Source organism: Lethenteron reissneri, chromosome 33 (assembly GCF_015708825.2).
Source record: "Lethenteron reissneri isolate LAM-NWPU_2019-01 chromosome 33, ASM1570882v1, whole genome shotgun sequence".
In the NCBI taxonomy this organism is placed as follows: Eukaryota; Metazoa; Chordata; class Hyperoartia; order Petromyzontiformes; family Petromyzontidae; genus Lethenteron; species Lethenteron reissneri.
In genome coordinates this window covers 6,013,562-6,041,087 of record NC_083811.1, presented here as the reverse complement: position 1 = coordinate 6,041,087, position 27,526 = coordinate 6,013,562, and the positions used below count along the sequence as shown (strand labels likewise).

General features: G+C 39.9%; 1 protein-coding gene across 1 annotated transcript in view; it reads right to left on the bottom strand.

The window, feature by feature from the left end:
- Window positions 1–213: 213 nt before the first annotated feature.
- The window catches only part of SND1 (staphylococcal nuclease and tudor domain containing 1), a 217,751-nt gene continuing 190,438 nt past the window's right edge, over window positions 214–27,526 (bottom strand). Inside the window, exons 17-24 of the mRNA XM_061564429.1 lie at window positions 25,646–25,834; window positions 20,506–20,650; window positions 15,764–15,887; window positions 14,873–14,942; window positions 14,238–14,351; window positions 8,677–8,880; window positions 1,709–1,753; window positions 214–1,009 (exon numbers count right to left, since the gene is read on the bottom strand). Of these exons, the coding sequence (XP_061420413.1) occupies window positions 944–1,009; window positions 1,709–1,753; window positions 8,677–8,880; window positions 14,238–14,351; window positions 14,873–14,942; window positions 15,764–15,887; window positions 20,506–20,650; window positions 25,646–25,834 (957 nt within the window). The 3' untranslated portion in view covers window positions 214–943. The remainder of the gene's footprint in view (window positions 1,010–1,708; window positions 1,754–8,676; window positions 8,881–14,237; window positions 14,352–14,872; window positions 14,943–15,763; window positions 15,888–20,505; window positions 20,651–25,645; window positions 25,835–27,526) is intronic.

The window sequence follows — 27,526 nt, the reverse complement described above, 5'->3', positions numbered from 1 at the left end:
TTACAAGCACGAGTTTGTTCAGGAAACACTTGCAATTCTGTTGACTCACAATTGATGTAATAATTGGCCCAGGGATGAATTACAATTTGAAGACATTTGTAATCCATCGCAGATGTGACGTTTCACACATTTGTTTATCATCACATTCAAATACGTGTATAGTCGTGATGTGTGTGGAATCGTGAGAAAAAAAACTGACAATGAGAAAATGCATTCACTGATATTTGTTTTAATTCATCCAGTAAAGACATGTAGCTTCTATTGGTCAAACAGTAAGCTGCCAGTATACAGCAGTTCAAGGTAGCCAAACCAAGGGTTGTACCAATACTGACTGAAATGGTGAGCATTATCGACGATGATCTTTCACTTCATCAAACTAATTATAATTACATAGACTGTATATACCTTTCAGTCATATAATTAAAACAATGCAACGTTCCAAACAGCTTTCACAGATTCATGTATGGTCGAAGATGATTGTGGGTTTTGATTAAAAGGCAGAAACAACTGCGAGAAGTATGTTCATTACATTAATGACACGGGCACATAACATTTTGGAACAGAATAAGGAAGTTGCAATCGGTCATCAATTACAAAACTATTAAAATACTATTCATGTCACTCTCCCGTGCCAAAAAGAGCCCTGTTGATTTCTTTGTCACAGCTGAAATGTACCACATCCTACCTTAAAAGCATTTGGCATACGAAGAAATTCCCCACAGCCTGAGCAGTCTACCCCCCCCTCTCCAACTGACATCACAAGAAAGTAGAAGCAGAACTATCACTAGTAAATGGAGGCTTGAAATGGCACTAAGCAATAAACTGTAGGCAGCTTACAGTATTTGCAAGTTGATAAGATAGTATGAGAAATGGCTACATGCGACTTTTTTTTTCAGGTGAGTTTTTTTTTTCTCATTTCCCCCATGAGTCTGCTTGGCTCTGTCTAGCGTTTATAGCCAAACTCCACGGCGTCGTCTGCAGTGAAATCGCCATAGCGCCAAATGTTCAGCTGAAAGAAAACAAAAACACATGCAATGATCAAAAGAGCCTCATTTCTTGCTCATGCCACCGACGTCGGAAGGGCCCTCTACTAACTACAGGCAGCTTCCTTGAAAAGGTGGCAGTATACAAAACACTTCCCACCACCACCACCACATACGACCTACTACTGATCGACTAACTGTGCTATGGCCATTTATACAGAAGGGTGGACAGAGGCGGATGTAAGAAAAGTGGACATTGATTTGACTGCCGTGTCAGGAGATCAAACTGGAGAACCTCTCGATTGGAAGTCCAGTGTGCGAAGCATTAAGCCGTGGCAGCAGCCCATATACAGTAGAACTAATTCTAATAGATATGAAAACGACATCATACAGGCCAGTTGATCAGAAATTAAATATAAATATATTTTTTTAAAGATAAAAGTGAAATATTGAAATAAATGTTACCACATGTGACCAAGCACATTTACAGCAATATATTATTTTATAATGGTAGTAATGCCACTCCTCTCGATTAACACGGTTGGCTATGTGCAGTGCGAAAAAAGTTCAACATCCATAAAAACAAACATTTTCACAAAAATGTTGTAAATTTGGAGCTTTGTGACTGAGAACCACATACACGACATGTTTAGTTACAGTTCAAAGAACTATCAAAATATCTGAACTAAACAATAATACATCTGAAAAGTCAAATGAAAACTTACCCTGCTTCCTTTAGCAGACTCTTGTGCCTTGAAATACTCAGAGACCTGAATAAAATAAAATAAAAAAAGTTCTAACTAGGTCATGGGTAACAACAACAGTTGGAGAAATCAAAATACAATTATTTTGTGGTAAGAAATATTTATTATTTTCTGTGCATTATTGAAGCATTGTGATGATTTTATATTTTTTTGTTATCCTGCAAACCATTTCACTTATTACTGCCATTGTGTTTCGACAAGTGCAAATTGCACACTGGGTAGACGCTTCAATAACTCAACAATAAAATAATGTTTTTGGAAGTTTGAGGATTATTTTAGATTCTTATGAAATAAAATGATTATTTAGTTATTCATAAATAGTGGTTTTAAACTATTTCAATGTGCACTCACATTTATCTCATTACAAGCAGCCAGTTTGCAAATGTAGAGCGTGAATGTGGTGATTGTTGTTACTCGTGGTAAATAAAATACACCCCTCAAGCGGCATTCCTTTTGGAAGCTTGGCATTGTTCACAATTTCACATGCTTATTTAAGATTCACATTAGAGAACACATTTAGTCAAGATCATGTTTTAAGCTTGGCTGTAAGGAAGCCGAGTGTGTTAACCTAATATTGACAAGTGCTTACCGTAATTTAATTAAAATGTTGTGTCCATGGTGCAATGTGAAATGAGAACTCAAGTAAACAAACCCTGAGAAACCGGTTCAGTTACAAGCTGGTTGGAATCTAGATTCTCAACAGAAATCTCATCAGGGGTGCTGGCTTGGTGGTCTGAGCTCAAACTACCAATATTTTTTAAAGTAAAAATGTAATGTGTGTATATAGCGCGGTTGACTATGTACGGTGTGAAAGAAGTTCAACATCCAATGCATTTAATCACACTCCTCAAATAATTTTCGGGTTTCCCGACTCCACACCACGAACAACTTGGGGCTGATGTTGAAATACGTTTCCAGCATAATCCAAGAGGACACTTGCTTTCAGTATGGGATAATAAAACATGTACGCGTGCATGGGAAGGCATTAATATGTTGTGAAGGTAAAATATAAATAGGCAAATATAAATATATCAATAGACAAATGAAGGGTGCTTCAAAAATGTTTTAACACTTCTGAGAATTTTCAAAAATACTACGAGAAATGTGCCCCCGGGCTCTGGAGACCACCTGGAGAAGATTCCAGGCACGTGTTGACAATGATGGCGAACAAGTGGAGACTCTTTGACTTTTTGAAGCTATTAACATATATTTGTTATCATGTTACCGTTCTTTTTCCATTAAAAACGATAGTCCCATATGAGTGTTAACATTTTTTGAGGCACCCTGTATAAAACCATTTCAGTGAAATAGTTTCTTAAATTAGTTTTCTTTTGGAGCCAAAGTGACCTGGGGAGAGGTTTGAAGATCCGACAAAACTCATAAAACGCATGCACCTAAGAAAAACACGAATTCCAATTGCACCAGTCTGTCTTTTTGTTCTCTACAAACATACTGGACAATTCACATTTTTTGCAGATTGTTCTCACTACAACTGTCATGTAATACTATTATATTGAATATCATATTATTAAGAGTTATTTACTATGTAACTGCTAACAGCTGTTTTACATATTCAAGTAATTTTCATATTTGAATTCGAATCTGCAGTATCTATTTTGGGGATAATGAAGGAAATTTGGTCAAATATTCGATTAATGACGTTAGCCAATACAATTTTAAAACTGCTGGCGGTCTTAAGCAGTTTACAACGTAGGCTTTCGTGACCAATATCATCCATAATACAGGTTTTTAGGTTAGATCGTGTAAATATAAATGTGTCGTTAAACCCGCCACTACCCAACACAGCCAATTCGTAAGGTTTGAGATGTCTTTTTCACCCATTGCTTATCAAGCCATGACTAGCACTGACACACATACCAACTTGATTATATAAATTAATTCGCAGAACAATTTACCGTGCTATTTAAAACAACGGCAACCTGCAAAAGATAGACTGCTGTAGATTGTTATATTATTGGGTCTTTTGATAAAGTCACGTAGATAGGTTCAAGGAATATAACAAAAAATAACCTATCTACGTGACTTTACCGAAAGACCCAAGAATATGAATTGCTGCAGTCACTAAAGCTTTAAGTCAAGATTTGCTGTGGATTGCATACAAATAAAGCAATTTGGTCATAAGCATGCATTATTATGGAACAGAAAACCTGGTTTTGCTCTATGAACATTTTCCATGTCCACTGAATTTTGCTCTTGCATTATAGCATACTAAAACTCAAGACAGCCCCAAATTATTTTCATGAACCCGCATTAAGCGCCATTTAATAATGGAAGCAAGCCAAGTCATCCCCATTCTGAAACCTGGAAAGCCGCAAGCCTTGCTCTCCAGCTACAGGTCAATATCACTCGGAGTGTCCTCCACCTCCAAGCTAATGGAACGTGCCAAACTTTCCAGACTTTCCCCGACTCTCGACCACCAACTGCCTCGCCAATAAGCCGTGATGTCGAACTGGCCGTAGCTGCTGCTGCTGCAAACAGACCGTTACCGTCACCATCCTCACAGAAGCTGATTTCCAGCCTCAACAGAAAACTAGCACAGCAATGATTGACCTCTTTTGCTTGGCATCGTGGCCTACTACTGCTGTTGACCAAAGTAATCAAATACACATAATCAACCTACCTTCAGGGTATACCTCGCTGGAAACACAGACACAAGAAAATGATCAAACAATGGCCTCCCTCCTCAAGGTTTGGTACTAGTGCCGTCACTATTTAACATACACGGGACCTGCCATTTACATCATTTCGCAAGTTCATATGTGCAGATTACATCACCCTTGCTGCACGTGGCACATACCTTGAGGACATTGCCAATTCTCTAAAATCTGATCTAACTTTATTGGAGGCATATTATTGTCATTGGAGACTGAACAAATCCTTCCAAAACGATCACAAGGGCTCCCCATCTCAACAGTCATGCAGCAGATGCCACAATTGATGTGTCCTTCTGTGGTAGCCTAGTATGCTGTGACCCCCACTCCAGGATATAGAGGCGTTATCATGGATAGAAGCCTGACCTTCAAGCCCCACATGAAACAGATCTGCGAAAAACCCAAATCAGGAATTCCCCTGCTTCAGAAACTTGCAGGAATGACCTGTGGCACCTCGGCTGATGTGCTGCGAACTGCCGCCCTCTCACTGATCCACTCAGCGGCAGAGTATTATGCCCCAGCCTGCAGCAGGAGCTCGTACACAAAACTGCTACATACACAATTAAATAACGTAACGCGCATGATAAACGGAACACTGAAACCGATACAAATCCCCTGGTCCCCTTTATGCCAAACCACCTACCCATAAACCAAGACTTCAACAATGTACCTCATTGCCGATTCAAGTCACAATCCCATTTCTGGGCCCATGCTGTTACTATCCGAGAATCTCATCCAGTTCCAGACGAGCGCTGGCGAACAGAGGAACAACGTGGACATCCAGAATATACAACTCGTATGAGACCCAAGCATCGCACCTCTCCTGGCTTTGACATTCCTCTAAGACACTGGTATAACTAGGGGCCATCCATTTAGTACATACGCAAAAATCTGTCAAAACTTGACCCCTCCCCCCTCCCTGTACGCACGCGTACGTTTTACACCCACCCCCTCCCACCTGCTTGGGTACGCTTGACGCACCCACCCCCCAGAATCCTATAGAACGGCAGATATTTAATCCACGCAGAAACGATCAACGATTAATAATACTAACGTGTTGAAGCAAACAGATAGTCCACCGCCGGACTATCTAACTCATTTAAACGCGAATGTAGACAAATTATTATCGAGGCTTCACCCCCCCCCGCCCACCGTTTCCTATGCGTACATTGTCAGTAGACCCCCCATACGCAAGCGTACGCATTTGGGTTAACTCCCCCGCCTCCCCCCTCCATGCGTACGTACTAAATGGATGGCTCCCCATGAACAGCATCAGACCTTCAGCGGGCCGATGCGCACATCTCCTTCATGAATGGCAAATGAAGACGAGCCACAGTAGTGCGATCGTGGTCACGCAACTCAAACTATGGACCACTGTCGTCTGCCCTCCTTCAACGGAGGAATATAAAAACTGCACGAAATCTCACCTGAAGCCCTCTCGTGGCTAGCAGACTACCGTCATTGGCATTTAGCTCCTGAGCATATTGCCACACGCACGGCAAGAATAGAAGTATGATTAAGGGGAGATCTGTATTACATTTTATACTGCTCTTGGCATTGTGCCTCTTTGGGCCTGAGGGTTTTGCTCTCACTGTTTAATGATGCCCCTACCACTGCATGAAGATCGATAAATTGCACAGCTGTTAGGTGTTTCATAACCATCACTTATAAAGGTGGCAGAGCAGTCTTAGCCAGAATGTCTTTATTTATTTATCACAGCACACTAACCGATAAGCATGGTTGGCTACGTAAGGCTGAATGGTTGTCACGTTTCAAACTGCCAGCAATATAAGAAACTTATAATAATGCGTAGTGGCACCTGCTTGAACTATACTGCAAAGTATACTGCCATGGGAACACACTATAGGCCCCTGATCTAGGCCAGAGGGTGGGTGAAGGCTCTTAATAGGCTCCTTGCCATTTACAGGTCAAAGGACTATTCATAGGCCATGCCTACACATCCTGGCAAGCTCCAAACACTACCACCATGATTGCCCCTCGATATTTTTAGAATCTAGTGGAAATGCGTAATAGTCTATTATATACTCCAACCAGATGTAAAAAAACACGTTTATAAGAAGGGATGAGGGTAAATGCATTCACAATTTAACCATTAACATGAATATGCTTCGCTTTCTTTATATTTCCTGAAATGTTTATGTATGATCATGGTTGATGATGATGCTGTTTATGTATGTTTTATACATTCTTATGTAGAGGCAAAATTTAAGACTCCAATGGAAACTGATTAATGTGCAATTTTATTGGGGGACTGTGTGTTGTCTTGGTGAGGTCTGGGACTGTTTTTTGCTTGTTTTGCTGCTTTGCCCCAAGCCTTCATTGAGCTGAAAAGTCGGCAGGCATTTATGTACTTATGCAGGTTATATCATACACTTTATATCTAACAAAACAATGTTTATGTTGTTATTTTAATTAGCTACTTTTGCTTACATTTGCTCTATTTTCCACCCTATCGTTTATTGTATTGTATGTTGTAGCGTGCTGACATCTGTGAAAAAGAGCTCAATAGCTCATCGGATTCCTCCAAGATTCCGATTACCAAAGAAAACGATAACCCTGCATTTTAATGATAGTATTGCTTTACTACTTTATGATTTACTCAGCGTTACACAAATTGAGAAGTGCAATGCGAAAATGAAAATAACGCGCTGGATCTCAGGCCAGAATCTAAAATGGCTGGCCAACGTACAAACTAAAAATGTAGCACACAAAGAAACATTTCCCAACACTTTATCAGACGTCTAAAATTAAGTCTTGGCTAAGTTTAAACACAAGCGTCGGTATCTTCGAGCCCTCTGTGGATGCACACAATAATCAAGTCTAGTCCTACAGGGTTGGTTTGTGCACCCAAACAGCTCATCAACCAGCATGTGCCCGCGAAAGATGGGCATACAACCCGCTGGTAGAGGAAATTGAATCTGGCGGAGGGACTGTACATCACTCCCACTCAGCTTCGCAGCTGAACAAGAGCCGTCCCTGCATGCAGTCTCAGCCTCCCCCATCTTTGGGCTCCACGGATATACGATTAGTCAGCAACAGGATTGGTGATCTTTTTAGTGGCTCGTGTTAAATGTCACTGCCAGATGGCATCGTGGCTAAATGAGTTATCTCTTAAATTGATTGAATGTTTTCCACGTGTCGGTGTGGTACTTTGATAAATGAAGGCGTCGCAATGCAAATGACGGAACCGACGAGCAGTTGAGCGTCGTCGCACGAGCGTCTAGATTGGTGTCTCACGTTCCGTGGCGTTAATGCGTGCAAGGTGAGACGAAGAATACCGCAGCTTTGCTAACGAAACTTGTAACGTTCAAAAAAACCTTCATAAATAATAACCAACAACACGTGCGCTTGTTTTGTATTTTTGTAAAAAACTGAAAATAAAGCCAAATGGCTCAAACTAAATTCGTATCATTGGTTTGGGAAAACATCAAACCTCACGTGATTATTATAAAATAAATAATGTATTGACATTAACTCACTTTGCCAGCAGCATTATTGTGTTGCTATATGTCAGTATTTCAATATAATTGACTTGTAATACCCTTAACGCACCAATTTTAAATGTGATCAATAAAATGATATATTCTGAAAAAAAATCGGCCAAAATAAATGTTCACTCTACAGTAAGAGAAAATGTAAGTTGCATTTACAATACTTAACTAAATCATTGCGAAGAGTTCTGCCGTTATTACTGAATCACACTGTGTGGCTCCGCGCGTCACTCAAATAAAACCAATTTTTGTACAAAAATCCTCAAACTCGAGACTGCAAATGCCTCACACACAGTCAGACAGGGGTTTTATCGTCCACAACAATAAATGTCAAATGTGTAATCATACACTTGACATTTTTCGTTGGATTTTGGAATTCAGTACTGCCTCTTACTAAACAATTCTAAAGGTTTCTCTTGAGATAAAAAACTGATTCACAGCTTCATTGAAAAAAGGAAGATAGAAATGATACAGTAGCACACAAACAAACCTATCGGTTTCACACGTTTCTTGAGTCAACATCTCAAAAGCAACAAACAAACAAAATGGTACTGTACGGACTTCCACAAATGCTGAGCAAAGTCTCCAAAAAAGCAGTTTTGGCAATCCTCCTGAACCGCACAGCAATTGTCTGAAGCCAATGACTCAAGTTCACCTTCCTGAACGCCTTTTTCAATGAGAGGGAAGGGGGGAGTGTGACACAGATGCAAAAGCAGGGGACGATCACATGCAAAATGAGACTCACCAGCTTGGCCAGCCGCTTTTCTTTGCGAAGCTCGACAATGACAAGGCCCTCCTTGACCAGGCCCAGACCCACGTCATCCTGCGTGTCGGCGTAGAGCAGTGTGACGTGGTCGCAGGTTGCGCCACGATACTCCACGTTGAGGAGACACTGGATGTTCTGAACGTCACGAACCAGCGAGTCCACCGTATCCCCCTTGGCATCCTCCTGACATGCATTCAATCCGCAGACACGCGCACACGCCACCAAACAATGCACACGAAACTAAACAATGCACACGTTATGGAGTCCCATCGGGGAAACTGCCACTGGCTGCTGCAATATTGTAACATACTTACCATAGGGGGGTATTTATCACATTGCTGACCTTTTAAGCAAGCCAGAGGAGGCATCATAACCTTTTAAAATAAACACTGGGTAGCGAGTATAAAAAAGGAGATAGCTATGTAAAGCATGCAAACACACAATCGCTCCACCATTGATCGTGCGCCTTTTTCTACCATCTGTAGCCAAAAGATAAAGGTTTGTGCATCAACATTGCTAAGCTCTGACTGTTTGAAATACACCTATTTCTTTTTTAAACACTAGTCAAAAATATTTATCTTCAATATGGAAATGTTGAACAAGGGTCAAACAGTTGTACATTTAATTTTTGTACGCCTATTAACAATTTTTTTTAAAACGTGGCACAATAAACGTGGTACATGGAAATGGTACTTGAACTCACCTCTCAAAACAATCTTTTAATGATTATTATTTTAAAGATGTCTAATGTGGTGGTTTAGACTGCACAAAATAGTCGTTTTGTATTAGTACACAACTAAAAAGGAAAAAATCCTGTTTGAAAAAATAAGAAAATACAACAAATAAACCACCACACAAGAATATAGAAAAATGGTTGAGTGTGTATAACAAGAAAGACAAGCTAATCAAAAACAGTTTTCATATGAAAGCTAATGGAATGCTTTGAACATAAAGAGTCAACACCTTTTATCCAAATGAAATAGAATAGACTATTAATATAGTAAACTACAACGTTCATACAAATTAAAAATTTCCACAATAACAATTTCTCCAACCCAATGAGCAGATTTGCATTACACCAAATATTAAAAACACACACACACGGCATATTCTACAGCGCAGAATAGATCTACATCGTCAAATATTCTGTTTCGAGCTCGAAATGGTCTATTTCCTATTGAATGACCATTTTTTAAAATTAGCATAAAGATGAATGTACAGTTCATTCAATAAAGGCATTGCTTTTTGACTCTCCATACCAACAACTAGTTATTAAGTAAAGGTCTTGAACGGAGAGCAGTGGCCGTTTTATTAGGTTTTGCAGCAAAGCGCGGGCAAGCCTGTGAATACAAATCAGCTTGCAAGACAGTAGTGTTTATGAATTACTGGGTGCAGAAGACCTGACCCCCCCCCCCCCCCCATACAAAGCAATAAAAATGATGTTACATTTTCACCAGTGCTATTAGCTGCCAGGGTGCCACACATGTTCAAAGGAATGGGATATTGAGGCTATCTTAAAAATTGATGATGCGACGGGCTGAACCAGACAATTTAAAAAAGAAATTCCCGTACGATGTTCGAGCAAGAACATCAGTTCCATTGCACACGCTTGTACCACCAACACAGCAATCAAAACTTAATGTGGACTGCTGTACATAATGCTACAGCTATATATAACGTATTTGGTACCTTAAGAATTTTATGGAAAATGTAAAACACTTTCGTCACAGTGAGCACGTTGCATCCTTTAAAAAGCAGATGCACAAACGTATTATTGTTTGTATGCATTTTTCAATTGCAAACATTCTTTTTTTTCAACTATGTTTGTATCACATCCAATTAATGCATTTCAGCCATGATTACAAATCCCATGAAACGCAAAAGTATTTAGTTTTTATTTTGAGGCTCAGTTGAATGACCTTTTTGGACGAGAAAATGACTTTGTACGTGGTTATAGCACACTGCTGTTCTTTCTACACAGTACAGACCCGCAGTAGCAGCGTGAGAATATACAACGTGACGTAAGCTGATATATTGCGCAGATGTTTTTTTAATAAGATGAAACTGGCAAAAAACTATCCTTATTTTATAACTACTGAAAACTATCATAGGTGTGAAGGTACAGAAATGTTGTTACGTAAAACTGTTTATTTTTTACGATGAAAATACTAAAACAATCATCCACACAGTGCTTGCAGAAATAAGCCACCTAGAGACAAAAGGTAATGTTCATGTAAATGGATGATAATTAACATCGTTTAGAAGGACTATGTTTCAGCAATTATTGGTCTGGAAAGTGTGAACAAGAGGTTAAAAGAAGAATCAAAATAACCAAGACCGCTGTTGAAAAGGTCACAGGAATCTTAACAAGTCAGACACGACGCAGTAAGGCGAGGATGAAGATATCGAAAGCTTTAGTGTGGAGTATAGTGGGGATATGCCAGTGAAACATGGACACCGTGAAAAGGATACGATCAATAGACGAAATGTTTTTGAGATGCGGCATTATAGAAAAATGGACCAAGTACGCTGATGTGATGAGAAGAATAAAAAGCACGTGCTGTAAGAGAATGGCTACTGGCAAAAAATCAGAAGTCTGATGAGAAGATTGCTAATGCTGGACAAATGCTGAAGTCACGGCTGGAGTTATGATGAAGGTAATTATGCCAGGGATAATGGAGGGAAGAGAAGAGCAAAGATCAGTTGGCGGGACAATGCAAGCCGTTAGGATGGCACTCTCCAAGAGAGACTGAAGATCACAAAATATGGAAAGCATCAACATGGACGTCAACCCTCTGTCATGAACATACTGCTAGATATAGATGTCACATTGTTATCATTACGGTGATATGCTTAAATTTCGATTTAAAGCTTTCGTGACTGCAGGGATTCATCTTCTTGGTTCTTTCGGTAAAGTCACGTAGAATGGAAACAATAGAAATAATAAAATAAAACATAATAAAATAATATAATACTATAACATAATAAAAGAATATTTGATTTTATTATGTTTTATTTTATTATTTTCATTGTTTCCATTCTACGCGACTTTACCGAAAGAACCAAGAAGGTGATACGCTTCTCCCATTTATTGTAACATCCCACAAGTTGCACTTAAAATAGTCAAACTAATAATTTCTGAATTAAGGGCCTCCTCATCCCGTGTCGGCCATGTTGGTTGTTTGACCATGCTTCGCCATGCTGGTCAGTGTGGGTTGGTTTAGAGGGAGCAAGGATTCGTTCAGTTATCACCGACGACTGATGTTAGCCGGTGGCTTGGAATCAAACTCAGTTATCAGGTTTAAAGCTTTCGTGACTGCAGGGATTAATCTTCTTGATGGTATGAATGACTCGTACCGAATTATAACGGTGTGCTTTGTGTCAGTATTAATGGCAAACATAAACAAGCACTTCCTGTTCGAGCAGAGCAAAAGTTGTTCAACAACCGCCTAAAGCTCTCTTTTCACTTAAATTCACTAAAATGCATGTGAGGAAGTGCACACCACCACGCCTGGCACTAAAACATACCACTAAAACAAACCATGACCGTGTATTTTGATGGTTCAAAAAAATACCCAATGCAGGTACATGTGTCGGGGTGGTTACGGGAAGGGAAGCGGACAAACACACAGGGGGGTCTACACCCACACACAGGGGTGTCTACATCCACGTCCGCAACGGTTAACCCTGGGGGGCTATGGGTGGCGCTGTGATCCCCCATAGCCCCACCCCTCGGAGGCGATTCGTATAAAAGGCGGGGAGCCGGAGGGCTCGGGGTCCAGTGTGTAAAGCTTAACCAGCAAGACTTGAAGACCGGCAGATAGGCCCTGGAACTCCCCTGACTCGCTGTCCTTCTCAGGACCGAGCAGGGCAAGCCAGTGGTGTGGCCCTGAGAGCTTCAGGACCGATGCTCTTGTAAGAGCCGGTCTGGTTAGCTGGGTGCCGGGATCCGTGCTGGACCAGGGCCGGATCAGATAGCCTCCCCTAGCACTCTTAGCGGAGGACTGGGATTAGAACAGTCAGGGGATAGTGCTAGGGGTGTTCCCATTTAGTATGGGTGAAGGGGCCATACCCCTTCAAGTATTGTGTTACTGCGCTTTGGTTAAATAAATGTGCCTCCACTACGTCGTCTCCGTCTCACTGAGAACCCACTACACATGTAAAGGTGCAGAAGGACCTCTGCTAGAGGGAGCTCTGGAGAGGCCCCATCAAAAATGTGGCCTACTCTTCCATGCTGGGGAGACATCTTCGGAGACGGGCAGACTCTTAAGATGATGCCATCACACGTGATCTGCCGATCCACATAACTGCTCAATGCAAAAACCTGTTAAACTAAAAAAGATAGCGTAGAGTATATTGCAACTGACACGAGAACAAAAATGTATTCTAAACAATGTTCTGTAGATTGTCTTGAGATATGGCTGCATCGTAAATGCTATACAAATACAAATTGGATAGTAAAAGTCATTAGGTTGTGTATTGAGTTTCTGCTCAAACACAGCTCTGAACAGACATTGTGTATTTGTAGAAGTCCTTTGGGCAGGACAATTTTCAACCGCCTAAAATAACGACTTTGAGCATATTATGTCTTCTTATCTACACTCTGCTTGAACTCTCTTTCAGTGTCCAACGGCTAGCCTTGTGAATTATATACGAACCATCTCTTTCGTATAATTATTACGCAATGAGTATGCAGATAAATAGCAAGTCTGGAATATAACAGCAACCTTTAATCTTTCATTCTTCCAGCTGAAAAGCACATTTAGAGGCATCTCGCATAAAAAAGTACCCGTTCTCCCAGAGCCCCGACTAATATTCGGCAAGAATTGTTTTCAGCGTTTAACATTAAAACCCTCTTTTTTGCAGCAGACACTTCATTTGTAACACAGTCGGAAACGGCGAGGAAACCTTTGTGCGCTGTAAATAAAACATGCAGTAGAGCCTACCCATTTGATCATGTATTCAATCACCTGTTGCCACAGCTGCATTAAAGCACGAGAGCTTGTTAGGCTTGGGAACGGTACAATGTACACCCTAATTGCCTACACGGGAGAATCGGAATGCGTCGCCAAACTTTTTCCCGTCATTCACGACCACGATAAATCTTAACTGCTCAAGCACCGGTACAAATCGAATGTGCACAATGTATAAAAACGTGCAATGACAAGACGTTTGCATCCATATACCCATTGCATTTTTTGTTGTTGCTTAAATCGTACAGTGTCCTTTCGAGAATATGGTTTCTTTAAAAGTTACTCTCAGAATAGAGACAAGTCACTCTTTCTTTTAAATCATCCATGTAGGAAAGCTCCTAGAAAAATAAATGAAACATAACAATTGTACATTTCTATTGCAGAAAAAACTGAAAATATAAATATCTGAAAGCATAAATATTGATTCACTCATGTACTTACACATTTCCATTTTCATGGATGGAATGGAAATATTTTAATATTCAGCAACAACAAAAACCGTACAAATACGCACTTCACAAGAACAAAAGTGGTGTGTTTTGTGGCCATGAGTGCTTGAGAACTCACGTCGTCCGCAACCTGGATCAGGGCGAAGGCGTACTCTTTGGCCTGTGCTGGGAAGGAATGTACGCTGTAGCCCGTCGGAAGGGCTGCGAGTTTCGCGTTGGCCACCGTCTCCCTCTGCAATGGTGAACGATGACCGGCTTGTTTAACAATAACCGCAGCTTGTAACGCTTTCTCTTTGCCTACGATTGTGCCCAACATTTCTCAGCGTCATCTAGCCCCCAAAATGTGCTTGAGCAAATGGGGAAATAAATACATTAATGCTTCGGCATTATGTAATACATATAAATAAAGCTGCAGCCCTGCTTTACATTGTGTAGATTACTTTTAAACATGAGAACTAAACATGTATATTTGAAAGATGAATGCAAAAAAGTACAGTTGCAGATGGCAGACATGTTGTCAAGAATCGTGAATTGAAACATCGTTGAAAAATGAAGCTGCAAAAGCAAAAATATGAATTATTTAATTTAACCGCATTAGGTTACATCTTTCCTTTAAAAAAAAGTAACATTTGCTGAAAAGATACCAATGCTTATGTGCACTGCTTTTCAATCTGACAAACATCGTGTGCATGTGCGTGCGTGCGCGCCGCTGGTACTTTGAGATTGATGTGGCCATGACAGCTTTGGACTTACATTGCCGTAGTCAATGTAGAAAACGGACACCTTGGACAAGCCCTCCACTTTCTCAATGCGTGCCCGATACCTGTCAAAACAAACACACAGCCGATCTGATTTGCCATGCTGGGAGACACACACATAATTGGACAGATATATAGGCAAGAACCTGGCAGCCGAAAACGGTAAACCTTCCCATATATTGCAGACAGCAAAAAAGCTAACATTGCCAATGGCAGACTTGTTCAAAGGAATGTGTGTTGTTTCGCCTTTCTGCACCGTGACATTGAATCAAACTGGAAAGTGACACATTTAGCCATTATACTCATATGTTATGTTTAAATAGCACCGGATGTGCAGGCTCAAATGCTTCTAGGCGTATCAATACTGTAATTGCATTAGGGAGGAAACATCTGAAATGTGTTTACAACTGCTTTCCCCACCGCTTGAATTTTAATACATTGTAAGTGGAATGTAAACATAAATGGTAGCATTTCTCAACTCAAATGAGAATTGAACTAGTAACATATGACTGCATTAGTGGTTTGTAAACAGCAACCGCAGCAAAAACAAACTTCGTATATTGAAGGCCTGGAGAGTCAAATCGTTTTAGGATAATGAAAATACTTGAAAAAAAAAGATAATGAAATTGGGAAGATCGTATATGTATATACCAGTAAGGGTTAATACAGGCACGTGAACTCAAGGGATAAGTACGTGCACATAATTTCAAATACTTCACCGCCCTATTGTAAATGCTTTTTTTTTCCAAGACAAGCCAACAGTTTGGTTTGCTTTATAGGGGCCAAATGAGGGCAGATGCTCCCACATTAATGTTTAATGCCGCGTGACTTGCTTTCAGTCTTTCTGGCGCAGATTGTGTACATGAGGGAAAGGTGATCAGTTTACCATTCTCCGTCGGAAAAGTTAGAAATGCAGTAGTCTCCACGGTGAGGTGTAAAGGACCCTTCCAGGGGCGGGTTGGCTGCAAGCTCGGACCGCATGCTCTCCATCAGCTTCTCCAACTGTGCGCCTGGCACGTCGGATGCAGGCAGATCACATCGCAGATTTAAGCTTTCCGCAGCCTTTCTTAGCATCGGCAATGGTACACTTTAAACGTGGGTTTTTTACGTAGCCAGTAAAATGATCCGTATATGTTCTTGTGAAAGGCCACGTAGTAATTTCATGTCAAATGTCTTGTCATTAACCTGCCACCACCCAGAAATATTGTCCCAATTACAAAGATATGATTTGTGTAAATGTTTTACCATTTACAAATACCATTTGGTTCTTTCGGTAAAGTCACGTAGGTATAAAATGAAATAATACAAATACATTGGTGGCTTAAGATATTTCAGTGACTGATTTTAACATCAACATACTGCTACACAATATTACAATTCATATTCTAAGAACGTTACTTGTGTAAGACTCATCTGTATGGCTTCGTCACTAGAATATAAATTTTGGATGACATCCGAGTTCCCCTTTTTTTATTATAACCGATCAAGCTACCATTCATTTGCACGAATATATGGCACCATAATCATTACGTATACTCAGCAGTGTTTCGATGACAGCGTTCATTGTAATAAATACTTTAAAAATATGCAACCTATCTCAGTTTATTAAAAATATATGAGCTGCGGATATTTTCTTGGCTCCAATTATTAAATATGACGCGATTATTTTTTTCTCTTTCCGTGAAATGGAGATATTCCATGAAAATAATATTCTCTTATCAAGCTGCTAGGTAAGAAAATTCTAAAGTCTAACGGAAGCACAGTTATATCAATGGTAAGTACACTTAAATTAAAATCCGCTTTCAAGTGCACCACTAGATTGTATATCCATTGTGTGGTATCATTTGCGACAACGTAAAGGCATCAAAACGCCACCGCAAATTCATGTATGTGTACACATGCTGCAGAGTGGGCACTTAGCTGACTCTGAAAAAGGAAAACAAACTGAGACTTTGTGAATAATCAACTAATTCACAGCTCCTTTTGGCAATTGTCATCTGCTAATAAGTGTAATAAAAAGCAAATTGGAAAATATACCAATGTAAATGGATGATAATGTGGCAATTTAGCTTTCTGATTAATGGCTCAATAAAATACATTTTATTACAGTTGTCAATGACCAGAATCACATACGGCCATTAACGTGTAACCTACACGTATATTTCAACCACAAAGTAGTACAAATCAACAAAATGTGGTATGCAGTGGCCGAGCGTGAATACAGTTCCTGAAGGTGAGTGAATGTATATCTACAGTTTTGCATCCAATGCTGAAGAAAATCAAGACATCCACTGCAAATGAAAATTCGTAGTTTCCTGCTGCTGTGCAATTATCCACAGACACTGAATAGGATTAATTTAGCGTCTGTCTGCAACGAGTGCTAATTTGTGAATAATGGGAGGAATTGCACATTGGCCCAACCCAGAAAATAGTGGGCAGAGAAAAAGGGGAGATTTTACTATGCGAAAATTATATTTTGGTACAGAATGTTGAAGCCCGTGTGTGTGACATGTGCCACATGAGAGTTAATTGGAATCAAAATAAAGCTTTGAATTAACGATCACATCTAGGAAAGGTTTCTATTTTCTTAATTTAAACACAGTTAACTTTTGATTATCCAAGGGTGTATAATCCAGGTCGTGCATTAACCAAGCTTGCATGAGAATATACGTCTCTTTGAAAGCAGGTTTAATTACGAGCTGGCCCTTATTCTTCAAGGGTTGGCAACTGTGCGCAAGTGACCATAAACATGATCGCCAGTAAACCGATTACCTTAAAAAAATGTTTTAGATCTTCACTACACTTTCTACGGAGGTAAGCAATGTTTTTTTGTGTGGTAATTTACATGTGATTGTATTATCTGTGTTTTTGTTTTATGCATGCCACTCCCCTGCTCCCCCTACCTCCCCCCAATTACCCCGAATGATCCATAGTTCACTGTATCTGTATGACAGGACAATAATAATATACTTTTGCTCCAAGATGAACAAATCACAATTAATTCCACATGTATTTCCCTTGTTTTACGTGCCAAACACATCTAATTAAGAAGATGCATCAAAGATATTCATGTAATGCAAAACAAAATTCGACAGGTGAAAGCTATTTAAGGATTCAGGCTACATAGTGCTCCTGTAAAGCCAAATTTTTTCCAGCTTCGCCAAGAAAATTGTGTTTAAAACAGAAAATGGTAAAGCGTTACAATAATTAGATTCATGTATTTTGCGATAGAAATAAGCAGCCTGTTCTGTACGTATGCATGTAGAACTTCTTTCACACTGCACGTAGTCAACTGTGCTATTTGGAGGTGCGGCCCCAAATGGTTAATGGTGAGCTTGCTAATTGGTTTTTTACCCTTCTATCTGGCAACAAAACTGACACCTTTTTACAAGGAGTCATGTTTGCATAGACCGCAATACCTGCAGTCATAATACATACAAAAGACATAACTCTGATAATGTGCACTGTCCTTGAAGTTGATTGGTCCACACCCGAGACAGCTTTCCTTAGAGCCTAGTCTCACATGGGTTGGACCAGATGACGCCAAAAGGCGCACAACTCAAAGACAATGCACCATCAGAGTATGAGAACTCGGGGCAAGCATCTACACTATGGGAACCTCATTTGCCAGTAAAAATATGATAATTGTTTTTTTACCCTTCTATCTCGCAACAAACCTGACACCTTTTTACAAGGAGTCATGTTTGCATAGACCGCAATACCTGCAGTCATAATACAAACAAAAGACATAACTCTGATAATGTGCACTGGCCTTGAAGTTGATTGGTCCACACCCGAGACAGCTTTCCTTAGAGCCTAGTCTCGCATGGGTTGGACCAGATAACGCCAAAAGGCGCACAACTCAAAGACAATGCACCATCAGAGTATGAGAACTCGGGGCAAGCATCTACACTATGGGAACCTCATTTGCCAGTAAAAATATGATAATTGTTTTTTTACCCTTCTATCTGGCAACAAACCTGACACCTTTTTACAAGGAGTCATGTTTGCATAGACCGCAATACCTGCAGTCATAATACAAACAAAAGACATAACTCTGATAATGTGCACTGGCCTTGAAGTTGATTGGTCCACACCCGAGACAGCTTTCCTTAGAGCCTAGTCTCACATGGGTTGGACCAGATGACGCCAAAAGGCGCACAACTCAAAGACAATGCACCATCAGAGTATGAGAGCTCGGGGCAAGCATCTACACTATGGGAACCTCATTTGCCAGTAAAAATATGATAATTGTTTTTTTACCCTTCTATCTGGCAACAAACCTGACACCTTTTTACAAGGAGCCATGTTTGCATAGACCGCAATACCTGCAGTCATAATACAAACAAAAGACATAACTCTGATAATGTGCATGTTATGTCTTTTGTTTGTATTATGACTGCAGGTATTGCGGTCTATGCAAACATGACTCCTTGTAAAAAGGTGTCAGTTTTGTTGCCAGATAGAAGGGTAAAAAACCAATTATCATATTTTCACTGGCAAATGAGGTTCCCATAGAGTTGGCTTGCTGTTCAAGATACCCTCGTCAAAAATCTCGGTGCCGCATTGTGAGTCGACTGTCGGTTCACCTGGAAACCCATCGGCTAATGTCTACAGTACTTCAGTTTCAATTCACGTGATATTCCTAGTACTCTTTGAAGCCACATTTTGCACCGTGTGGAAACTCACATCTGGTATTCAATGCATCATCCTACTAAAGATGCTAAAATAACAAAACTGAAAAACATAGCTACACATTTATATTTATATCAGATTTTAGTCGTAATGATGTTCAGTTACAGGTCAAGGTATTCCCAAAGTTAATCAAGATACATAATTGCTCATCATCACAAAGTTGATTGTTATTTATGAGCACAATTATTAGGCTGAGTTGTCAGTTTAGCAGCAAATCAGATTTCACCCCCTCGCAGTGAATTTTTTTGAGATAACATACCATAAAATAATATCAACGACACACATCGCCACAAAATAACGTTAACAAATACTTGCGTGCAAACGGTTTAATTCATTAAAAAATAAACATGATAAAGTGACAATTAAGCAATCCTATTGTCAATGTCAAACGTTATATTTTCAATGTCATGGTACCTTTGTAAAATACATTTTAAATGGTTGCTATTAAAATATTTTTTTCTTAAATGAATGTTTTATTAATTAAAAATGAACATTTTCTGATTAAACCCAGAATTACTTCAATACGTTTTTCCTTCCACATTTATCTCAATACATATTTATAAAATAGATGAAATTTTATATATATGTACAATAAATGGAACTTGTTATAATAACATTAACTAAATGAAATGTCATACGTTAAAATACCCATGAAAGTGAATTTTATATATACATATGTGCTGAACACTTTCAATTAAATAGTTAAAAATGGACTTCATAAGTTACTTAATTATTTAGAGTTGAATTGCCACAAAGTTCTGCGTTTTTCAGTTGATGCATCTCTAAAAAAGAGGTTCATGGCTCATCTGATTCCTCCAATATAAATAAATATTCTGATTCTGAAAAATATCCAAGCTTATTTGTCTCAAGGAGGCTCCCCCGTGGAGTGGCGGACGCACTGAATGTGTGTGAAGGGAGACCACGCGTGCTTACCAGTTTCCACATCCTGGGCAAAGAAGTGCAAGTCATCGTTGATCTCTGTGATGACCACTTGCTTGTAGACGGTTTTACGCTCCGTCTCTTCTACGAGCGGCACGGTTGTCCCTTCCTCTGGCTGTTCCGTATAGTCGGCCCAGATCTGTTCAGTGAAAAGATTGTCAGTGGATCACACTAACAAGGGCTCACGGCGAGTATTTCGACAACACATTTGAACAATTTCAAAATATGTATGTTTTTTTTTTTACTACGTGCAGATTCATCTTCTTGGTTCTTTCGGTAAAGTCACGTAGAAGGGAAGTATTAAAATAATAAAAATAAAACATATTTTATTTTATATATATAAAACATATTTTATTATGTTTTATATAGTGGTGGGGGGGGGGGGGGGGGGGAGGCTCCCGGCTAAACGCTGTGGGATGCCTGCCTGCATGCCAGCCAGCAAAACTTTTTTTATAATAACATAGTATGACACTAAAACCATTTGATTGTCAGTGTGGTGTGATGTCTGGGATTTACACGTACGTGCATACAGATGATAATGCATGGGACCGTCCATAAATGACGTCACGTGATTTTGGACTATTTTTGACCCCCCCCCCCCCCTTTTGTCACACGGCGTCACAAAAAGTCAGACCCCCCCCTCAAATATGACGTCACAAAGCTCTGCCCCCCCCAAAAAAAAATTAAACATGCTTCAAATCGTTTTCAACTATTGTCATTGTAGTGCGTATTTAATGTGGCGCTGCACTCTGATGTTGTAGGAGAAAACATTTATTAAAAAGTCTATTTAATTAAGTAGAACGTGTTGTCTATATTTATTTAAAGTTGCGCATTTTGATGTGACGTCACATTTCTCAAACCCCCCCCTCGTCACACATCGTGACTGCAGGAAAGCTCCAAATTAAGATTGAACCACTTCTACGGGGAAGTTTTAAGCTTATCTTTTCTCTCTCTCTGGGTTTTTTGTTTTCTCTCTCTGCCTGTGTCCTCTCTTTGGAATTTTCACACTTAAATTCTAACTTAGCAATCTTTGAAATACGTAATCAACCAGGCAATGCGTTAATTGTGTGTTGACCGACTCTCTGTGTTGCATTACATTACATTTCGATAATTTGCAAGGTTATTTAATTTTATTGTGGATCTCCCCCGTTCTACTTATTGACATGCTAATTTTTTCTCTGCCCCCTCCCTCTCTCCGCCCCCGCCCCCTCTCTATTTAAGGCCTTGTTATAGAGACGATCTCTCTCTTTGGGCCGATACGTGTTCTCTCTCTGTGTATCTGTGTGATATCTGTCTGCTTATATGTCTGTCTATAGTTTTCTGGTTAGATTTTTGTTGCTATTTCTTTTATACCTGATGATGATTGCTTGTGTTGCAATCGAAACGTCGTAGTATGCTATTATTTAATTTATTATTTTATCTTTATACGTGACTTTACCGAAAAAAACAAAGAATTGATTTCCATGTTTACATTTACCAGACTTACCCCTGTGCATGAATTCTCCAATTATGCTAGCAATTTCGCTCACGTATATTAAAGAAGATGTGTGGCTCACGACAACAATATTACATTAGTGTCCAGCACAGAATAACATGAAATTATATAAAGTGGCTGTAGAATAGCTTGCGTGAATGTTGTATACTTTAACTATAGATATTTTTTTCATACATCCCCTCCCGTTTTCTTACCCACAATGAATCAATATGAAAGCTTCCGGTGACTCATTATCTCAATGCATGCAAACGCCTAGAGGATAAAAAAAAAAACTCGCCAGCCGCTTTTGAAGTGTCCCCATCGCGTAAGCTGGCGATTTGGCGGCATGTGCTACAAATACCGAGGTGCGTTTTCCACCGAGGATGCAAAACGAAATGAGACACCTCTCTTTCCAACAAGCCCGATCCATACAACGGCCCACACACGATAGCCCCGTGGTTGCCACAGCAGGTGCGGGTTCCCCTACACATTTGCTATACATGGGTTTGTTACACCGCGGTCTCATCTGCAGCTGCCAAGTACAAGACGGGAAACATCTTGCGTCTAAGGCAGGTGGCATTATGTGTACGGTAATTGTGAAGGCGAGATGTGCCAAATTAGCTTCACACACAATTCCAAGAGCTAATTATTTTTTTTTTGCCATAATTGTACGAAAAAAGCGAAATGAAAAACTTCAACAGAATGCCACTAAATTAGTAGTCCAGGGTAAATTTCTTTCCCAATTAAATTGTACTTCTGTCTCATAATAAGGAACGCTCAGAAGCTCAAAACATTTTCCAATTCAAATGGGATATTTTAAGTCTTCGTGCAAAATATGCTCTAAATTGTAGCAGCTACTCATCAAATGTATAAGGAAGCTGACACCAGGCTCCCAATCAGTCTAACTCATGAGTTCAAGTTGATTTTATATAACCAGGTGAGAGAACCCAAAGAGACCAGGATAGTCTCATTTGCAATAGTGACCCTGGGCATTAGGCTGTCAGTACCAGGCAATGATTTTTAGGCATGATCCAAACAGAGCAATTTGCAGGTAATTTTAAAATAGGAAAAAAATTTGGGCCCTGATGTCAGCATACGACGGCTTACTCTTGCGAATGGCGCCTTTAACGTCCACTGTAAAGCAGACAAGCGTGTACTATTATGGTTAATACACCTGCTGTAACAATCGGGGCGGGCAGCAAATGGGTTCCAACCGCGGACCTCTACTGCAAGAGGGGAGCACGCTGCCTACGAGGCCACATCACCCACCCAGGGATAATAGTTACCAATTTCTCAGAAGGTACGGTACACATCATGGTGAGGTCTATAAGCAGAAGCAACCTAAGGTAGAAATATTCCTATCAACATGGGATTTTAGAGTGGTGAAAACGGTAAAAGTTGCATGAACATGTTTATACACGTTTTCCTCAAAGTACAAAACATTTTCTTTCAAAATAACGCACGTGTCAAATCTTCCCCCCCACCTCCCTCCCCCCCCAAATTAAAATCTGGGTTTGGAATGCCCAAAATATAGCATCCCCTGCAAGAGACATTAACTGTACAAAGCAGAACAGCAAAAATATAAAACAAAAATGTTCAAAAGTAAATCCATCAATATATATTTTGCAACCTATGTAAATGGATTTGCTTAAACAGGATAAAACAAAACACATGTTTATACATAACATGGCACAATTATGCTTGGTACAGTATAACATACTGAACATATTCAGACATGTTAAATGACTGAGAAAAAATTGCATGCAATTGCACTGTATATAATATAAAAAACAAATTCTCAGCTGATGGTTCACATCAAGCTATATTGTGAGTTATATTTTGTACTACTGTATCATGAGCACAGAAAGATGTGAAAATGCCCATGTCTATAACAATCCTGTCTGTATATGTGCAGTAAAGTTTCTGGCAACTCGAAAAAAAATGGTGAATTGTAATGTCGGTAATGTGCTTCCTCAACCTAAAATTGGCATCAAATTCCATCTCGTCTTTTTTTTCTAGTGCTGTTGTATATATGTCAGTGCAAGAGCAACCTCTTAACAGTAGCATTAAATAACCGACGCTGTAATGCATGTGCCTCCTGCAAACAAATTTACTGCTCTTGCCATCGAAAGCGGTCGTTTTTTTTACTTACACATGCTTTATTTAAAGCTAGGACAGCCATATACTAAAAACAGCTACATTTAAAAATCCTCTCACGAACGTCTAGCTGTTGCGCCTGCTTTTATAATTGTATTCCAGTGTGGCATCTGTTATATAAGAGTCATCTTAGAATAGAAAACGTATGCTGAATGTCTCTCGTCACAGCATCGTTTCACCCTCCCCAAGATATCGCCCCTGTTACCAAGCTCCGTTCTTGGTCTTGTTTTTTTTCTCTTGATGCCAACTTAATCATGTGGCCAGATAGGTATTTTATACATCTCAAAACGAAAAATTACATAACATCATATTGTTTCATGTCATTTTGAGTGGAATACAGGTCCCACAGTATGTGATATGAGAACAGCAGTGGTTAAATGCAAGGTTCTATGTCCTGTTATGTTAAATGATCAACACTTTTTCCATTTACTATCCGCAGGCCCCTCCACGCAGAATACCACATGGACCTAAATGTGCATACAGCCACCCAGAAATGTTTTATATTTAGATATCAACTGATTTCATTTTTTTTTAAGTACGTGCTCAACACCAAACTGGCAACATGCTTAAAGCGATCCATTTTCTGAGAAGAGTTGAGCACGCGTGTGGCTATTAGCCCAAATGGACTCAACAAGGTGCAACTTTTAATGAGCCAAAACAAATGACTGGCAAAAGTTAAATGAAAACAAAAATGCAAATGAACCCAATTTTCAGTTTGCCTGATTTACAGTTTGGTGAATTCAGAACTCAAACAGATGTATTTTTTTGCCCATGCGCTTTTTTTTCCACCCCCTTACCAACTCCTCTAATGGTTATCCAAATGCAGCTAAAAAAACTAACGCGTAGATTATATTTAAATACCATGGGGCTAACAGCCACGAGTGTTGTTTAATCTACCATTACGTCGAGATGTCTTGGTGAGCTGCCAACAAGGTGGCATTTATCGCCTGCATCTAAAAAAAAAAGTCTCGGAAACTGTCAAGGGGACAACAATTTTGTCCTTTTAGATTTGAAGCTTTCGTGACTGCAAGGATTCATATTCTTAGGTTTTTTCAGTAAAGTCACGTAGGTAAAACATTAAAATTAATAAAAGTAAAATAAAATAAAAATCACGACCTTTCGGAGGCAACACAAGCTTCCGTCTTACAAAGGCTCACCCTCTTAAGCCTCACCTTACCATATTAATAAAAAGTGTGCTGTATTTGGCTCTTACTCCCCCCCCCCTTCTCCAATCATTATATAAACGGAGTGGTAGCTCCTGCAATCTCTCATTTACTTGATACAGCTGTCGTGGCTGTGACGGTTCCACCTGAAGACGGAAGCTTGTGTTGCCTCCGAAACGTCGTGATTTTTATTTTATTTTACTTTTATTAATTTTAATGTTTTACCTACGTGACTTTACCGAAAAAACCTAAGAATATTTGTCCTTCTTGTCTCAGCATTCATCCGGTCTGAAGGACGCTAAGTAAATCCAACAAAAAAAAGTGGAGAGGGCGCATTTACCTTCTCCTTTGCCTTCTTAGCAGCCTCCTCGGCGACCGTGAGATTTTTGAAATAGGAGCTGCGCTCGGCTGTGAAGTGCACCCGAGAGAGTGCGTGCTCAACCAGCGCCACTGACAAGTTGACTCCTTCCACCTGAAGCCAGCCGATGAAGTTTCCGGCCTTGTCCATCGTCTCCACTTCTACCTCCACCTGGGGCACATCGCAAAAGAAAAAAAGGGATGGCAGAGTTATGCTTGGTGAAGTTTTTGGACGCGCGTTGACGCGTCGTGCGCAGTGTTCCCAATGAGTAAGGTACTTTTGTTTTAGGCAAGACTTTGCACCCCCCCCCCCCGCCTTCACTAAGCTGTGCTGACCAACACGGCGAAGTATGGTCAAACAACCGCCGTGACCGACACAACGCAAGGAGGTTGCAATGGGAGGAAAATCTACATACATTTTTATGGTATTATATACATTGATGAACGTATAATATACAGAAATGTATTATAATTGTATATTATATTAAATAAGCATGAATATTACGTTATCGGTGTTATATAATTGGCCCATTTATAATCAATAAAAGTAAAAGTGTTTTGCAGTGTTGTGCCCAATAAAGTGATATAATATATCAACCTGTACATTGTATTGCACCTGCGAGGTGTTCTCTGAAGACTCTTCTTATGGACATATATTTTGTCGAGGTGATACTTGAGGGAAATTTGGAATGTCCCATATGCTGTGTGCCAAGGAATTACATGGGATTTATAACACTGGCAATCAACGTAACGTGCACACGCACAACACGACGTTGAATAATTTTAAAAATAATCTTCTCTCTGATAAGTGTGTAAATATGCAATTATAATATAAAATGGATAACAGCTGCAGTTGTTACTTTATCATTTATTAAAATATAATAGTTTGAACATAAAACATGCAAAAGGGTATTTTGAAAGTGCAACTAAGACAGATCCATGGAAATTGCATCCTCAAACCAAAGTTTATAACCCTAATCTCGTAATTTGTGAAAAAAATTAAAGCAAACTGGCTGTGATCTTGTGAAGAAACTTTCAGAGAGAGCCCCATTGCACATCGCCTTTGCTCATGAATTAGCTTTACGATTGCCACTTTCCAATTTCGCTAAGCTTGTACTTCAATACATGGTCACTGACCCTTGAGACCTTTTGAAGATGACAAATTCCTTGATATAGTCTTCCATTTCAAAGTGTTTCCAAATCGTGTTGCCCCCCCCCATCCCTCGTTAATTGTGTGCTTCAATCACGCCACCATTCCAGAAAATCCAATGTAATACTGTTTGGATCTTCCGTACGAAACACACAACTATTTACTATTTTTTTTCTTATTATTTATTCTACCAGGTGAGGCCCACTGAGCGATGTAGCTCTTTTTCAGAAGCGACCTGGCCACACGTGATAGCCCAACGAAGTGATTTGTCACGTGGAAAGGTACAGCAGCCAAATACTCTGAACACATATTGATTCTAAATGTGGACGGGAAAAACCGGCGGACCCGGATAAAAATCCACGCGACCACAGGATGAGAGAGACATGCAAACTCCAAATATACAGCAGGCGTCAGGGTCGGGATTAAACCCACGACCAGCATACCAGGCGACGGAGTTAACCACTCGCCACTGCATCGCCCCAAGAATGTCAGAGAGCTAAATACTGTGCATAGAAATTACACATGTTAAAACATGCTCTATTAGGATTGGCAAGGCAAGGCCAATAGTAACAAAATTCGGAAGTGCTGAGCACTGTGGGTTATTCATTACTCGTGGGATGCAAACTGAGATTCAATGGCTCTTTCAACCACCACACATTCCCCTCTCTAACAGGACACACCTAGCCATTATATGATCGTGAAAGGGGGCATTCA